Below are 18,458 nucleotides of genomic sequence, written 5' to 3' on the forward strand. Positions count from 1 at the left end.
AACGTTTGATTGGTTCAGATGTATAGGCTGTGACTGTCGCTACATGCCAAGTGTGATATGATTCACCCATACTACACATTTGTAAACTAATGAAATGAATGAAATTTTCTGTGTAAACCCACATCAGAATAATGTGGTGAAGAAGTTTTATAGAAAATCATATTATTATAATAAGAATGTGAACACATTCTTCGCTTATCATTGATTCGGCTATTCGTGTATCTTCGGCTATTAAATTTGTTGGTTTAATACGTGTTTTTTGGAATTAAAAGTGTAGCATTCACATAGCTACTATCTATGTCATAATATTGTCTATTATTTATAGTAATAGATAGGGATAAAAATGGAAGCTGAAGATATTTTTTACAATAAGCAAGAATATATTGAAACTGTAAGTAGAGAACTTTATTGAATTATTAATTAGGATTTAGTGGTGCAAAATGAAAAATGCTTAGTGTTATTATTATAATTTTTAGTAAATGTTTATGAGAATCATTCTATTAATTTTAATCGCAGTTGTCTTATTTAAAGGATATTGCATTGTGATGAATTGTTTATTTAAAGTACAAAGAAAGATCTGAAAATTTCCTCTTTTTATCTTTCTGGTAGTAAAGCAACAGTAGTATGTAAAAAAAAGATCTATTGATTATTTTATTATTTCTGTATTGTAGAAACTTATTTTTTCCAATTCTGTTAATGAATTTTGGTTATATGCAATTAATGTAAGAATTTAATGCTTTGATAAACATCATACTTTTGTCAAATACTACTGTGCTTCTTTTATTCTGTATTTTTTAATTGCATTAATTATTTGTCATTTTACAAAAAAAGTAATTCCAGACTTAGTTTTAATGAAAGAAAAAAAAAAATCTAGAATTTAATATTTAATTTTTTTTTCTGGTAGATATATAAATTTTTATTTAATGAATTATAATGAATGTATTATGCAAACTTTTGAACCATTTGGTTGGCATACGAAAATTGTTCTCTTAAGTAAACTACAACACATAGAAGAACTATAGATTATCAGCATTAGATATGTAACAGAATTTTATTCAATAATATTGAAAGTAAAAAATGTTAATATATAAGCATATATATATGTATACGGTTCAATAAAGATATTTAAAACAATTCTATTAGGGTTTTTTTTTTTCCTAATTGGATTAAAATTATAGTCAAAAAATAAAATTTATATCATGCAGATATAAGAGTTCAACTTCTTAATTCATTTTTTGAAATTATGCTCTTAAATATTATAAATATTTATATTTTTTTTTGCAGGATAGATAGTTAGAACAAGTTTATTTTCCAAATTTATTTTTAAAAATTCAGAATTTCTTTACATATTATTTAGAGACAAGAAATAAAAGCAATCAAACCATTTTTTATCTTATCAGACAATTAGAACAAAAGGCATGATATATTCAAGGATTGTATTTTTTTAGATGGTCAAACAGTGTATGCTCTTGGTGTAATTTTTTTTTCGTGGCTCTTTTATGTTGGAAGTGTAACAACTCATCTTTGGAATGTAAAGTTATATATTTAATTATAATTAGCATTTATTGTTTATAATAGTTTACCAACAGAGTTCAAATTGAATTATTAAATATATCAATTGGTGACAAAAAGTAAAGGCACTTAAATCACTTTCTGACAAAAACAGAAAAATGTGAACATTATGCCGTAAGGAATAAGCAGTATTTTTCTACTAGCTTAGGATATAAGTAAAAATGGTATAATATTTTGATTAGAAGAAGACCCATGTAGATAGGCTGTTATCCTTTTAATAATATTTCAGATATTATTGTCACAGATTATTAATAAAAGTTGCAATAGAAAATATGAGGCACTTGAGTAGAGTGCTTAAGAAATACATATCTATTATTGTTGTACACTTTAGATGTAAATACTAAGTATATAGAAAATCAGTTTTTTTTTTTTTTTTTTTTTTTTTGCAAAGGACTTTTTTTTTTATCCATAATGTTTACTAATACTCAAATATGTCACTAATTTGGTTTTATACTAACACTGAACCATTATAAAAATTTAAAAAAATGCCAAGTACAAAATAAAAGTAACCTGAAAGAACATATTATTAGTGATAACTATATGATTGGTTTTGTTATCACACTGATAAACCAATCAATTTAAACATTAAAAAAAGAAAACCATCTCATTTGCAAAACAGAAGTTGGGATTTTGTCTGAGATAATGATACAGACTGACAGGGATATTTTTAGGTCTGCTCAGTGTTACAGATGGTGGTGTACAATTATATATTAATTTGTATAAAAATGCAGTTTTGTTCAAAAACATCATTTTCAATTCTGGGAGAATAATATATATTCTGATATTTTAAAAGAAATAATAAGTCACAAAAACTAAGAATCAATATATTTTATTAGTAATATTATATACTCGAATATGATTTTCCTTTTGTAAAATTTATTTTAATATGTTTTGATTTATAAAATTATTGTAAAAATCAAGATGAATTTCTTTATAATATTAACTGTACTTCATGCTTTCTGCATTGGGATAAAATAATAGATCTTTCAAAAGTTATAAATTGATCCCCTCCCATAAAAGAATATTAAAGTGAGGCATGTAATTAGTAATAATATAATCCACTAAAACATTATTGACAATTCTTAAGTTAACTCTTTTCTTCTTAAAACTCACTTTTATAATAAAACGAAAACAGCTAGTAGCATGATACAACTTCTGCATCAAACTTCTAAGCTGCAATATGTTAATGAACAGTCTTTCCTTTTTAAAGGATAGATCCCTTGGCTAAATTAGATGCATTCCGTTGTCCCCCCCCCCCTTTCTGCTTTGAATAAAAAAAAACCAGTATGTTTTTCCAAACTCCTAAATTATATTCTGACGATACATATCGAATTGCCGATACTTATCGAATTTTTATATGCATATCGATTCCCGATACTTATCCAATTTCCGATATATACTGTATTTTGGATACTTACCGAATTTTGGGTGATTTCGATAGTTGTCAGATTTACATGACTATTGAAAATCTGTCTTGGTAATGTTTTACAAATATTTTTTCTGTGATTTCCAGGCATTGTTTTGCATATCGGGGGAAAAAAAGTGTTCTTTTTTTTCCTTTCTTTGTAATTCGCATGCTTTTCGGTAGTATGTGCTTTTATATTTCTAAAAACGAATAATTTTTCTTACTTTATATCTTTAAAAATGCTCTTTCCAATTTCATTATACATTTATTATTACAATATATTATTTTTTATTGAAGACTAGCCGCCTTTGCCGACCAGCCGGTTCGCCAATCTTAATGCTCGTTAAAATTTTAATAATTAAATATTTTATGTAATTCCTACTTTAATAGCTTCTTCATCAAATATTTTAAAGCTTCAAATTTTGATAGTCATGTAATTCACTCATAATAATATAAAGTCCTTCAGCCATAACATAATATGTATCTCTCTAATTTTCTGTTAGTTCCGATAGAATTTATGCTTAAAATTAAAATGGAAATGACTAAACTGCAATTAATATAATAATATTTTTTACTGAAACAAAGCATTTTTTTTAATAATATGATTACTGATAATAGAGTCACTGAGCGTTTAAACTTTATGGGCACTAAAGAATATCTTTCTTAAGTTATGTAATATCTCAAGAATTTGTCAACAAAATTTTCTCAGATTCATCATGAACAGATCGATTAATTAACAATGTTTCATTTTAAATGCATCAAACTTTAAGAAAATAAAATGAATCGTTTAAAATAATCGGTCGAAAACAGGTTTAAAAAAACTACTTAAAAAACGATATACTTAAAACTATAAGCATATACAAAAAAATATATAACTAACATAAATACAATTTAATTACAAAAGCATGCAACTAACCTAAAAATAATTTAAATAATTGAAAACAGGTTTAAAAAAATCTACTTAAAAAACGATGTACTTAAAACTATAAGCATATACAAAAAATATATAACTAACATAAATGCAATTTACTTACAAAAGCATGCAACTAACTTAAAAATAATTTAAATCATCCGTTGATAACGATTGTCATGGCAACAATCAGAATGCGCATGCGTGAATTTTCTTCGCCAGCTCCGGTAACGCAAATGCGTGAATTTTTCTACGCCAGTTGGGGTAACGCTATGCAGATTATACATTTTTAATTTCCTTTATTCTGTGTTATTTTAATTCAAAAGTACTTCAGAATGAATCTGAAACATGGATTAATTAACATTGTTTAATTTTAAATGCATAAAACATTAAGAAAATAAACAGAATCGTTTGAAATAATCCGCCGAAAAATGTTAACCCTAGCGTCATTACTGTTGGGAGAAAAAAAAATTGAAGCCTTACTCATTTGGCGATGGGGAAAATGGAAGATTTTTTTGGCGGAAAAGTTGGCGGTGGGGAAAAAGGAAGATTTTTTTGGCGGGAAAGTTAGTTTTTAATTAATAATTAAAATTCTAATTAAAATTTCAAAAAAGGGACCCCAGGTGCACATTCCCGACCTCTAAGGTATACATGTACCAAATTTGATAGCTGTATGTCAAATGACCTGGCCTGTAGAGCGCCAACACACACACACACATTGAGCTTTATTATAAGTATAGATAAAGAGTATTCTTAATGAATGAATTTTATGACACCAATTTATTTCACTTTGTTATTGGATTTATATGTTGCATCTTTTTCAAATTTTCACGCAGTTTAAAAGAGTTTCTTTACTTTCCCTTTTTTTTTTAAAATTCATGTTCTTTTTTTATTTTGTAATACACAGAATTTTGAATTCATTTAAAAATTCCTGCATTCGATTGACTTAAGAGATTTTTTGTAAAATTATTATTTTTCTGTTTTTAATGTCAAGATATTTTAATGTGTGTGTGTGTGTGTGTGTGTGTGTGTGTGTGTGTGTGTGTGTGTGTGTGTGTGTGTGTGTGTGTGTGTGTGATGATATTTTAATTCTAATTTCAATTTAAGATTTTCTCTTAATTTAGGCCATCGTATTCTTCGTATCGTAACTTCATTCTAAAAGATTATGTAGTTAGTGCGGAACCTTCTTCCCCATTTAAAGCTTGAATTGTAAACTTCTAAAGTCGAAGAATAACTTCGTAGCAAGAAAACATATCTATTTGCGACTGCTTTAAATTTAGCTTTACCCCCCTCTCCTTTTCTTTTCAGCTGATTTTCTTTTTTGACATCCAGAGGGATATTTCCTTGCTATGGACATGATTAAATCTAACAATATTAAACATTTTATAGTACGAAATTTCAGAATACTATATGCAATCGTACGTAATAGGTGAAGTAAATGATTGTAAATATACTTACCTTAGATTTATAATATCTTGCATACTTGTACTAGATTGTAATATATCTATAAACTTCGTATATTTTCAAATCCATTGGTTTTTCCAGTCAAATTTCTTTTTTTTCTTTCCATTCTGCTATTATTGTTCAGAATATTATTTTAATTCTTGATCATGTTGGGAGTTTCCACAATCGTGGGGCCCCGATGTATAACAGTCACCGCAACCCCCAGATGGCAGGCCTTGGTGGTAACTATAATTATACAGCTACTGAAATGTGAAATAAATGCAGTACTTCTAGTTTGGCGTCAAATAAATACTTAATTTTTCAAATATATGTTTGAAACCTTTTCTTCCAGTGACTTTTGGCATAAATTTGCTATTTTATCACGCTTGAGCATATCTAGATGGCTGCAACGCATTTGTTTCAGTCATCATCCATAGCACCGTTAACTTTGTAATATCTTGGCCAAGACCGTCGGTGGGAGGTAACAAAATAATACCTTTATTTACAGCCCTATATATTTACAAAGAAAAACTTGTTCTCATCTAGGTTAATATTATTTACAAAAATCAAATGACAGTTCAGTCACGAAATAGTTTCCCGATCAATTTGGAAAATAAATCATCAAAAAACCGATATCGGGCGTTAGCTCTAAACAGCTACTCCAGGGCAGTTCCAGAAATTCACCGGTCTTTATCGGGTGAACTCTAACACAGAAGCCCGAATCACACGGAGCTTCTCAAAAAGCAGGAACGATTTTTCCGAATGCGAAGTCTCACCGAATTCTCCTCCGAAACACTTCTCTTCTTTTTCTCTCGAAAAAACCGCATTTTATTTTCATCAGATACCCGCCTACGGTTTCTCAATAATGAACTTGCGTTCTCTATCACTCAGTATCTACTCAGCAATCTTCTTGAATGGTCTAAACCCGACCGAGAGTGTGTCTGTTAAGGAATCATCTTTGTGGCTGACCTGCCCATGGCCACATGTCAATTACAAGAAATTCGCAGCTAACGTCGGCAAATGTGCATTTGGATTTGACATTTAATGACAATGCTTGCTGGTAATTGATCGGTTCTTGACGGCTTGAAAAGCTTAGCATCTGCATTTTTCGATGTTCCTCTCCTTTGAAAACGTGATGGATCTATTTGAAATGATGGGTTACATATCTGTTTTCCTTCAGCTGTATATAGTAATAATTTATCAATAATAACTTTCCTAGTGAAAAGGATCCACATCTGAAGGTCGATATGCGCTTAACTGTGTGTGGCAAAGTGGGAGACGTTACATCTGGTCTGGATGCCCTTAATCATGTGGGGGAAAAGGGAAAATGTTGCATATTGTCTGGAAAACAGTGATAGTCAGGTTGCTGTCACAATGATATTTTCTAATGTGTATGCTGAATAATAACTGCTATCAAGTTAATGGGAAAGAACCGGATATTTAATTTACTTAATACGTAATTGAAGCTTTAATCATAAATTGTAGATAACAGTCAAAATTAGCCAACTGTCTAAAGAATGTCTATCAGATGGATTAACATGAACCAATATAAACTGTTTTATAGAATGTGAACTTTCTTCTGTAATAATGCAAAATTCATATATAGTATATTCTGCTATGTTTTTTGCTACTAAAGTGAATGTTGTTCTTTTTCCTAGGCCTCTGGAAATAAAGTTAGTCGGCAGTCTGTTCTCTGCGGAAGTCAAAACATAGTCTTAAATGGAAAGGTAAAGTCCTTATCTATTTCCCAGGAATCACTTAAAATTTTTTTTATTGATATTAAATTTTGTTTCTTTAATTATTATTTCTAGACAATAATCCAATCTGAATGTGTGATAAGAGGAGATTTGGCTAATGTGAGGATAGGAAGACACTGTGTCATTAGTAAAAGAGCTGTAATTCGACCCCCTTTTAAAAAATTCAGTAAAGGGTAAGCATTTCTAAACTACATTTGTTTGTCTCTACATTTTAAAAATGTTCGTTTATTTTGAAGCTGGCATCTTCAAAAGTTCAGCAAAAAGAAAATCTCTTGAGAATAAAATTCTTTAATGGAAATGGACGACAAGAAAAGAAAATACGCAGTAATCTCTACAACACAATGTCGTCTCCTCGGCCTAAGGGCAAGGATGAGGTCAATGTCCCTTTTATTGGTGCTGGGTATGGCATTGACATTTCTAGCCAAAGGGGTTTCTTTTTCCCCCTTTTCTTTATCTTATATTAGCTGAGAGTGGTTAATTTGTGACTCAGTTAACCAATTAAAATAAATAAAAGGATCTCACGGATCTAGAAATTTGAAATAAATAAATTCTGAGAGAAATATTCTGAAATTTGACAGAAAGTTTAATTTAATTATAATACATTCTAGTACGCTATCCTTGTAGATCAAATAAATAAAACACAGTTGCTCATTTGTACCCGAAAAAAAGGAAAGCATTGAGATCGTTCCTCGTCCTTGTATGCCATATCTCTCTCGGTCAATAAGAATATCCAAATCATATATTTTGCTAATCATATTGCTATTTATTTGGAACAAATGGTTCTTTTTTATTTCGAGGTGTGTTTTTCCCCCCAATATTTTAAACTTTTTTATATCGTAGAAATTTCTCGAATATCACTACTTTTGAAATTATTTTTATATATTTGGTTTTTCCATACATAGTTATTTCCTCCTATGTTTCGTTTAACTCTTCATTTTGATTGAGTTTCTTTCTTTTATTCTTTTTTTTTTTTCTGAGTAAAGGAGGGAAAAAATTTGTGTGCAAGTCTGCTATGGAAAAAAAATTATCGTTTCAGCAACTACGATATAGAAATGGAGCCCCCCCCCCCATTTCAAATCACGAGGCGACAGCCTCCAACACCCGTGGGGAAATCTGCCACTGACTGTCTGTGATAGAATGCATTGTAAATCGGCTAAAATTTTTAAAGCAATGAGGAAGAGGTCGTGTCGATCCGTACCTGTGATAACAGCGAGGTCCCATATGTAATAGCAAAAATGTTATAGTACAAATCATTTGTTAGTCATAGTGTCTAATTTGTATGGCATCATAGTGACTAATTTCATGTGATACCTATAAAAGCTGTTGTATGTTAAAGAAATTTACCGCTTTATTTATTAGCTCTTTATATGATAGGTATGTCTTTTAAATTGCCTGTTTCATAGCTCCATTTTTTCCCTATATTAATTAAATAGTTTAAAAGGAAAAAGGAGGGACCCAATAAGTTTTTATACTGTATAAATCTGTGAACAAAATGGTTGATTAAATCAAATGTGGCTTTTAACAGAACAACTTAAAATGTAAAGTATTTTAATACTGCACTGTGTGCAGTCCATTTGCCTAAATTTAAATAAAGGTTTATTAATGCATTTTTTTTCTTCATTCTGCCTAATACTAGTCAAAAGTAGAGATCCTCGTGGGATTAATATTTTTAATGCAATTTGTTTAAATTAAAATTTGTTAATGAAAAAAGCACTCAATATTGGCTTGTGTGAAATTAGTATGTAATAGTAATTGCGGTCACTAATAGTAAGGATTCTTGCAATGTGATCTCGAAATCAACTTGAAACTGTAAAAGTATTTTTAGAGTATTCATTTTAAAATGAGCATAGCAGGTGCCCTAAATGCTATTTGCTTAAATTTCTAGAAGTAGATGATAAAAAAAGCAATAAGATATTTGAACATTGATGTTAAAAATGTTTGATTTAAATTTATCATTTGCATTTTTATGTCCAAAATATATAATTTTATAATTCTTCAATTTTCTTAAAAAGGCATTTTAAAAGTCTTCAGGATTTTTTTTTCTCTCCCTTGAATAAAATAAGAATCCTCATACATTTATTATCAAATAATTGTATCTCATGAAAAGATATTTTTTTAGCTTTTTATCTATTTCTAATTTTAAGCTACATCAAAACTCTTGTTTCCTAATTTCTTCCATGATAAGTTTGGTTATCATAGAAATAGGTTGAAATTTATTTTTCGAAGTTTTTTGCTAATATTTAACAAACTGTTTTATATATTTTCTGTGCATACTTTTTTTTTTCAATTGACAGAAAAAAAAAGAGTCATAAATTGACTTTTGAACTTACATATAATGTTTTTCCTCAAAATATCTACTACCTATATCTGTTTATCAGTCTTACATACAGAAAATTTGAAACTTATTCTCAAGGAATCTCATTGGGAGTGTATTTATTAGTCAATTGATTACTATTAATTAGTTATGTACTATAAAATGTTATAGAGAGAAATTGGATCAGTTTTCTTATACTTTTTTTAATATGTAACGTAATAATTATCATCTAATGTATACATATATGTATATTACAGGATCATGTTGTTTCTATAACAAATAAACTTAAAACTATATTTAGTAGATCAGAATATATTTACTTTGTGCTGTTGAGAAATCCCGAAGAAAGATCCAGGACATGATGGCGAAAATATTACAGGTGACATATTAAAAAATTGCATTAAAAAAGGTCGAACATTTAACTTTCAATTATTTATATATTGAAATATATAAATAATTGCCATAAAAAGCCACCAGGATTTGGGTTTTTTTTTTTTTTTCCCCCTTCACCTTTTATTATTTTTGTTACATTACTTGAAAATTAGTATATGATTTATTTTTTTATTTATTTTGATACTTGTATATTACTTGTATGATCACTTTTGGTCTTAAAACTGAACTGAAACGAAAGTAAAGAAAACCAAGCTTCAACTTTACTCCAGAGACCTTTGCTAAATCTTTACCTTTGTCTTAGTTTTTTTTTTTCTTCTTTTGTTAAATAGTTCAGTGTGCGGAGCTCATAAAAAGTGCTTACATTTGAAAACCATTTTTAAGCACCTTAAAAGTGCTTAATTTTCAGAAAAAAGGTCCTTAAAAAGTGCTTAATTTTCGCGTGAAGACGAAGAAAGTTTTCGTTTTATTTTGTTTCCTGCAAATTGAATATGATAATTTGAGATCATGGTCGCAATGATTTGTTTATTGGATATATCAAAAAAGAAAACCAACTAAAGAGAAGAATTCTAAGAAGTATTCCAGAGGTTCCAACCCATATTAAGATAACGCCTAATGATTATTTTCCCCCTTCCTTTTTTCGGGTTTTTTAATTTTTTTTCCTCCCATTTTCTTCAACAGTGTGCATTGCCATTTATTAAAATACTGGAATAGTTATCCGGAAGGGACATTGCGAAATGCGTATTATGCCATACTTCGCTTGAACGACCCACTACAGGTATTGTAATTGTAGTATATCGAATTATACCAGATGTTGCTATATCGAATTGCGGTACGTAATTACGTTGGTCAATCTCGTGATGTTTAGTATGATGAAATTTTAACTTGAAGCCTTGAATTTTCAATGATCGTGATATCTTTCGCGGTATTTGTTGAATCCCCCATCCATTTGAACATTTTTATTTGTTGGACTAATCTTGCTAAATTTATTTTGACTAAGAAAAAAAAAAAAAGAACTGTTGGATCTGGTACTTAAATATTTTTTTAAAAATAATAAGAAAAAAAGTTTATAATTTTTCTTTTTTTTAGGATTTAGGTTTTATCATTTTATAATGTTTTTTTTATAGCTCTTATAGAAATTTTTTCCAAATGAAATCTCTTGATATATAAAGTCTTGCCCTGAGCAACGCTTAGCATAAAGCATTTGAAGTTAGAAGCATGCAATTCGGGAAGTTATTTTTTAGGCATTAGAGGCACGCTAAGAACGGAATTCTCTAACTTTTAATTTGAAGTTTAATTAAAAAATAGAATAGAATTTTTATCATAACATCAAAGTATATTGTCGCATAAACATTATTTTAAAGGTTAAAAAAGAATAGCTTTTGAATAAACAAAAATTGCGGCACTTTAAAAAAAAAAATTCTGAGAAATTAGTTTTGGACACAGTTTATAACAAAGATTCTTATTATAATGAAATTCAAAATGATAGAGCTTCTTCGAATCATTGAATCACATTAATCTGCAGCTGTTAAAATTGTAGTAAAAGAGGGGGGGTGCTTTATTTGCTTTTATTTAAACTTAAAACAGTTTTAAAGCTTGTTTATTGAATAAAATTCTTCATTTGATTAGTTTTGTTAAATTTTGAAGCAGGGCGATATATTGTCTCGCTCTGGCTTCAAGAATAACAGTTTTTTTTTTTTTTTAAAAAAATGCTTCAATTGGCATTTTTACTTTCTCGTCTTCAAAATTTAGAGAAAATATTGCAATCGTCAAAAAATTAGAACTCCTGCTTTTAATGAATCTCTACGTTTCATACCCTTTGAATTCGAAAACACATTTTCCGAAAATGCCGTTTTGTAATAAAGATAACACAAAAACGCTTAGAGCTAGATGGATGAAATTTGGTATTCGGTCTTCACACCAAACTTATAGATTTCGATCACATTTTCAACAACATCCGTTTAGAGGAAATCTGTTTGTCTGACTGTTCGAATATAAGTTAGCACGATAACCACAAAATGAAAAGAGCTAGATAGGTAAAACTTAGTACAGAGATTTAGTATCTATTATATAAAAGTCTGTCAAATTTTGAGCCAAATCCAACAAGGGGTTCGCCATATGTCCGTCTGTACTTTCAGAAATATATAAATGCGACAGCTCAAAAATATAGGGATTTAAATATAGCAAAATGGATATGTAATTTTGTGACTATAAGTGTAGTTTTGAGTCATATTTTTGTTTTAATCCATTGGGAAAATTTGCTTTTCAGATACTTTAAACCTCATTCCAGAGATTAATTCCAAAACACTTGCCAACGATCACACAGTAGAATCAGTAAAAATATTTAATTCACGCCTAGTGTTAATATTCCATAACGTACGCCAATGCCACACAACGCATCTCCCGGTAATATGCGAGAAAGTTTTGGAGAGACGCTCTGGCTGATTTATTTCCCTTTTACATCTAACTACAGAGCTGATTTTTTTTACTTGTTTTTGTTATTTATGAAAACTAGGACTTGTCAAAGCATTTTCATTTCTTCGTAAAATATATATATCGTTTCAATTTTTTTAAGTTAGAATTTTTTCTTATAGATTAAAAAGCAGGTTTTCATTGAATTTTAGGAACGTTAAAGTTCAAAAAAGACTTTTACTGAGCTTTAGGAATACGAAGCGATAAGACAATTTCTTTTTAGTATGATCATTTGTGAACGCTGCTATTATTTTCTATTTTAAAATTATTATTTATTTCTATTTTAAAAATTATTTTAAAAACTTATTTATAATAATGGCATTGTTCTGTCATCAATTTCATTTCACTTTGGCCAGTTGTATGATGATAGCCATAGGAATGCTTTAGTTTTTAGCTTTATAAACAAAAATGATGTAACTATCCGATATTTTATTTTTATTTTAAGAAATGTTTGAAAAGCTCACAGACCTTTATTGTTAATCTTATAAAATTGACTTAATTGTTTTTGGTATTAATAGTTTTTTTTTTTTAATGCTTTTGACAAATCCAAAAAGGTATAATTTTACTATAGAAGATGTTCTGCAAATACAGAAATAAATATTAATATTTAAAAAATAAGCATTTAAAATTAATTTTTAAGAATTTTTTTTCAATAAAAATTAGGCATTATTGTAAAACAGGGGAAAAAAATACTATGCTTAGAAAACACACAGTTTACGTATGTATATTTATACAGATACTTAATTTTGGTGACTAAGGTGTTTAAAAAGTGTTTAATTTTTGCAGCTGTTTATCACTACGCACCCTGGTTTTGGTTTGATTATTGTCTTGCAAGAGAAGAACTTATTAAATTTTTTGTAAATGGTGTTTAATACTGTTTTTACAGTATTCTAGATGAATTACAGACTTTTGATAGTAGAGCAGTACAATTTTTAAGAAAAGTCACTGAATATGTAATATAATTTTTTACAGGTTAGACTATTAAATTCAGAAAAATAAACTGAAATTGCATTTTTCTAAAAATTATTAATCAAGAATATTTAACGAGACAATATATTTGATTAAGTTAAAAAGAGAAGAATTCAAGAATTTCATTATTGTTATTACAGAGTTGCTTTCTTCCCTCTTCACATCGGAGACCATGTCTTTATTGATGAAGATACAGTTGTGAATGCTGCTCATGTAGGTTCTTATGTCTATATAGGAAAAAACTGTGTAATTGTGAGTATAATTGATTACATATTCGTTTTGTAAAATTTTTATTATTTTATTTATTACTAGATGGTACCTGGCGCATTGTTGCCGCAGAAGAAATAATTTTGTAAATGTCGTTTGAAATTTATAGCTGTCTTGTTTAATTAAGAACAACAGAAAGAATATTTATTTTCTTGTTGTCAATGAATGCATTCATTGAAATTGAATGATATATAAAAGAAAAGTATAAATAATATTTTATTGCTTAGGGAAGATGTTATTTTTTTGTTCTTCCGCAAATTTTGTGGCTGTCTGACTCATGTGTAAACAACAGGCCATGTGAAAAACGTGGATTTTCTAGATTCAATCCGCACTTGAAGTGATTGGCCTTGCACCTTGTTAATGATCATTGAAAATGAGAGTCGAATGGGGAACTGCAGACGTTTGAAATCAAAAGGCATGTTGTTGGGAATAATGGGAATGCATGAAATTCTTCTCCATTCAACTTTCTGTTAAAAATAGTTGCCTCGATTCTTGGTGCATGTTGATCTTCTGATTCTGATGCATATGATGGGCAACACATAAACGCTGTCTTTCATTCTTGTAATATGTAGATCTTGAGATTCTGAAACACATGAATTTGCATTTCGTAAATGAACTATGTCATTTCTCGCTTGTCGCTCCTCGTTTGTTTGAGAAGCTAGAATTTGCTTATTTCTAAGTGCTTCACTGAGAGATCTACTAAGTGATGAACGTTTGGGAGACATATTTTTTGATGAAGCAATTAACAGAATATACGCTTGTATAACTGAAATATCTTTTGTCGATTAACTGAATGAATTGAAAAATTGCTGTTTGAACTAGAAAATTTCCATTATATTTAACTTACCTTGATCGGCATCAATAATAATAATTCTATTTTGTATGTGTGAGATAAACTCTGAATAATATGTGCAGTTTGTTGCAGCCAAAATACTGTGTCCGTTGAAAGACAATATCTTGTGTAGACTATTCATTAACGAAAAAAAAATAGTGCTTGCAATAAATATTTTTGATTTCATGTCACTCATATATATTAGCATCGATGATAATAATTTTATTTTATTTGATATATTTGTCGTTTGTCAATTTTAAAATAATGTTGAATAATAGAAACATATGAAACGATTTATTTGTAAACTTTATTGTGTTAAAAATAAATGCTAAAATTTATATTATGTCTGTTACCTTTGCACAAGTGCAAGCAATAAGTTGGCAAAGTTTTATTGCAATGTGATAAGCAGTATGGCAGCTCATACAATATGAACAAGCAAACATTCATTTTTATATATTAGATAGAATGGTCTAAATATTATTATTTGTAATTGATTCTAAAAAGATTTTATGAAAAGTTTTCATTTTAATATTTATTATCTTAACTTTATAATTTGAACAATTTTATTGTAGAAATTTTATTCCTGAATGAATAAATAAAAATATATACTTCATAACATTTATTTAAGCTTAACAAAATAATATATCAAAATGTTAATCTTTTTAAGAGATTTAAATATTTTGCTTACAAATATTATTTTAAAGCATCATCAATACTTGTACAAATTGGATATGCAATAATTATTTTTGAAAGAATATTTAGCAGAATGTTTTTAGTTTTTAAATTGAATAATAATAGTCGTAATAATTGAAACACAGAAAAAAATTTAGAAATGTGAAGTAAAAAAAAAAAAAAAAAAAAATGAAATCAACTGAAATGTACTCTAAACATTTATTGATTGCTAAATATTTATCATTTTTCTTTAACAAAATGGTAGCTTCCGCAGGCATTCCAAATTCTATTATCAGATATTAATGTTGTAAAAAATTTTGAGATTAAATATTTAACATCCCATTGTACCACTCAGACTATATTGTATTTTTAATTCTTCATTCTGGAAGAATGAAGAATTGAAATATCTATAAATAAATATTCTTTGTTTTGGGCATGAGAAAGAAAAGGGTTATTTGCCAACATTTGTTCACAAAAGATATGTGTATATTTTAGTTAAAATTTTCAGCATTTATTTTTATGGTGCATGCCACCTCAAAACAAATGTCCTTAATTGAGAAACAATAACAATTTATATTATTGTATCTTCTTTGAAAAATTAATGCTGTAAAATTAATAATATTTTTGATTTTCACTATTTACATCTTTTCAATAAATTAGATAAATTTTACCTCATTGGCTTTATAAATATATTTATCTGTAATCAACTTAGACCATTAAAACTGTTATTATTTTTATGATCTTGGTGTTTTGATGTATTATATGACAGTTTATAAGCTAAAATGTTTTTTTTTATGTATTAATCAAATAGTAAAATCACTTGGTTATAATTAGCATTTTTGAAATTGGTAAGAAATTTATAATATTTAAATATAGCATTTATTTAATGAATTCATTGCATTAAAGGGTCGAAGATGTGTTTTGAAAGATTGTTGCATGATAGCAGATAACACTGTGTTGCCTCAAGAAACTGTGGTACCTGCTTTTTCCATGTACTCAGGATCACCTGGTAAGTTTATAATTAAATAAATTTTGAAATGCTCATTTGACAAAAAGTAAAATAAATTAGGAAGGATTTTAATTTATAACACTTAAGAAAATGTATAAATATATCATCTGTAAATGCATTAAAAATCATAGGAAGAGGAGAAAAATTTTTCTTCTTATTTCTTAGCAATAAAATTGTTTCTAAAATGGATGAATAGTATAACTTACAAGAAAGAGTTCATTTTTTATTGTTCTGCTTTCACCTAAGTGATGAATATTATCTAAAGCAAATTAAAAATTTAAGAAAAACTAGGATAGCAATATTTGCAGGTCCACTTGCATCATCTCAATACCCAATTTCTAAAACAGTTATGTAAAAAAACTGGGATTCAAATATGTAGTGTCTGTTGAGTGGTAATCGTTTCTCAAAATTGATTTTTTTTTTTTTTTTTTTTTTTTCTGTTAGAATGTTTGTATATCAAGATTATTTTAGTGGCTGGAAGTCTTTTATAAAAATTTAAATTTTGTGGCTTGTGGAAACATTTTGATGGTATTGACAGCTTGATTATTTAGAATTTTGTTATTAGAGGGCATTAGGAATAGTATGCTAGTAAAAATAATGTAAAGTACTTTTTTAACCCATTGAATTGCACAAACCTGAATTTTTAAAAATTATGTAATTAATTTACATGTTTAGGGTCTAAGGGAAAAGAAAATACTTTAAATTTTAAAAAAAAATGGACTGCACCATAAGGGAGGGATATGGTGGTTTTACTAGAGTACCATCATACACCAACAACATATTCTTATGACTAATAAATACTTTTTAATTCGTTTTGTAACATATTATTTATGGAAATACCAAAAAATACAATATTATCAATGAAAACTACTTATACAATCTTACAACATGCAAAAAAATTATAAATGAAAGATAAACAATTTTAATAACAAGTAATCCGTAAATAATGCTAACAATGGCAAGTTTTTTATGTGTCATTTAAACTTTAAGTACAATCAACACTAAATTCAAGTTATGAGGAAACATATTTAAATTAACCATTTAAAAATTAAGAAAATTAAACTATTATATTAGTAAATAAATTTAACATCCCCATAATATGGTTGCTTGAAAATTTCAACTATCCTATTTGTATAAACCTTACTCAAATGTAAATAAATTTATCACCCACAAAACTTATGGCAAAACTCCCATAAATTATCAGCCACTTGACTAAGAGAGTCAGGGGAAGGAAAAACAGATCGGTTTCATTAACGCATTTCAAGTGGTAGAGAATCTCATGCCGTAAGTGTGCAGTGGTATGTCTCTGAAACCACCTAAAAAGATGTCAAGTATGAACTTTTCTTTCGCGATTTGATTTGAAAAAATGTGTATGCTGTATGTAGACAATCTTCATACAATAAATTTTTGAATTTGTTTATTTTTTGCTTGATAAAAAAAATTAAATTGAAAGTACTGAGAAAAAGCTTTAAAAATGACGCCATTTTAAAAAATTTTGTACGTAAGAGGGATATTAACTAGCCTGCAAACATCTACAGGCAATTATTAAAGTTAAAACATTATTTCAGAGCCTTTGGTTTCAATCAGAAACCACCGTGCGTTAAAGGGTTAGAAAGTTTTTTTTTTTTTAATAAAAACCTCAAATTTAATATAAAGATTACATTTGTACTTATTGTAAATCTGTATAGAAAAAAATGATGTTAAATTAGCCTTTTCTATACCAAGCATGTTATTTAAAACTTTAACAACCTTCATACCAATATGAAAATTATTCTCCTCTTTCAGGTTTGTATACTAAAGAATTACCAGAATGTACTCAAGACCTTATGATGGACTTCACTAAAGGATATTACCAACATTTTAAGGCTTTAACACAAAATTAAATTTATTATTTATATGAATTAAAAAGAACATTACATTGATGCAAATTTGATCTTCATTCATTTTTTATCTGTAAAAGAAAAAGAAAATTATTGGAAAAATGAATTTTTTTATGTATATCAAAACTTTTTTTATATGGTTATGAAAATACATTTATTTAAATTATGCTGCTCATTTCATTCATTTTTTAAGCAGAGAGCATAACAAAACTACTGAAATAAATATTTATAGTGATTGTAAAACATACAGTAAGAGCATTAATTGGGAAGCGAAAAATTACAATACAAAATTCACTTTGTCTTTTTGATTGAATAGAAACAAGATCCTTGAGTGAGACCTTAATAAAATGTTAGCTGAGGATGCAAAATATAGACATATTTATTTAATCAAATAAGAATTGCAAACATGTTTTTTATTTCTAATTAAAGGAACCAAATTCAAATTACAAATATTTGATATATTTGGAAGTAATGTGAAAAATTGAGTAATTTCAATTGAAAAATAAAATACAGCATGAAATTAATACTAATTAAATGTTCTAGAAATAAGCTAGAAAATTCATTAA

General features: G+C 27.9%; 2 protein-coding genes across 2 annotated transcripts in view; one reads left to right on the forward strand and one right to left on the reverse strand.

Annotated features, from left to right (window-relative positions):
- The first annotated feature begins 40 nt into the window (after window positions 1–40).
- On the forward strand, window positions 41–17,940 carry LOC129968162 (dynactin subunit 5-like). Its single transcript, XM_056081983.1, has 6 exons — window positions 41–391; window positions 6,989–7,057; window positions 7,142–7,260; window positions 13,373–13,484; window positions 15,910–16,012; window positions 17,798–17,940. Exons 1-6 carry the CDS (start codon window positions 344–346, stop codon window positions 17,893–17,895), a joined length of 549 nt encoding a protein of 182 aa, XP_055937958.1. The 5' UTR covers window positions 41–343; the 3' UTR covers window positions 17,896–17,940.
- LOC129968161 (tether containing UBX domain for GLUT4-like) overlaps window positions 17,871–18,458 on the reverse strand; it is a 51,520-nt gene continuing 50,932 nt past the window's right edge. The window contains exon 14 of the mRNA XM_056081982.1: window positions 17,871–17,963. Coding sequence (XP_055937957.1) covers window positions 17,953–17,963 — 11 coding nt within the window. The 3' untranslated portion in view covers window positions 17,871–17,952. The remainder of the gene's footprint in view (window positions 17,964–18,458) is intronic.

Source organism: Argiope bruennichi, chromosome 5, assembly GCF_947563725.1.
Source record: "Argiope bruennichi chromosome 5, qqArgBrue1.1, whole genome shotgun sequence".
NCBI lineage: Eukaryota > Metazoa > Arthropoda > Arachnida > Araneae > Araneidae > Argiope > Argiope bruennichi.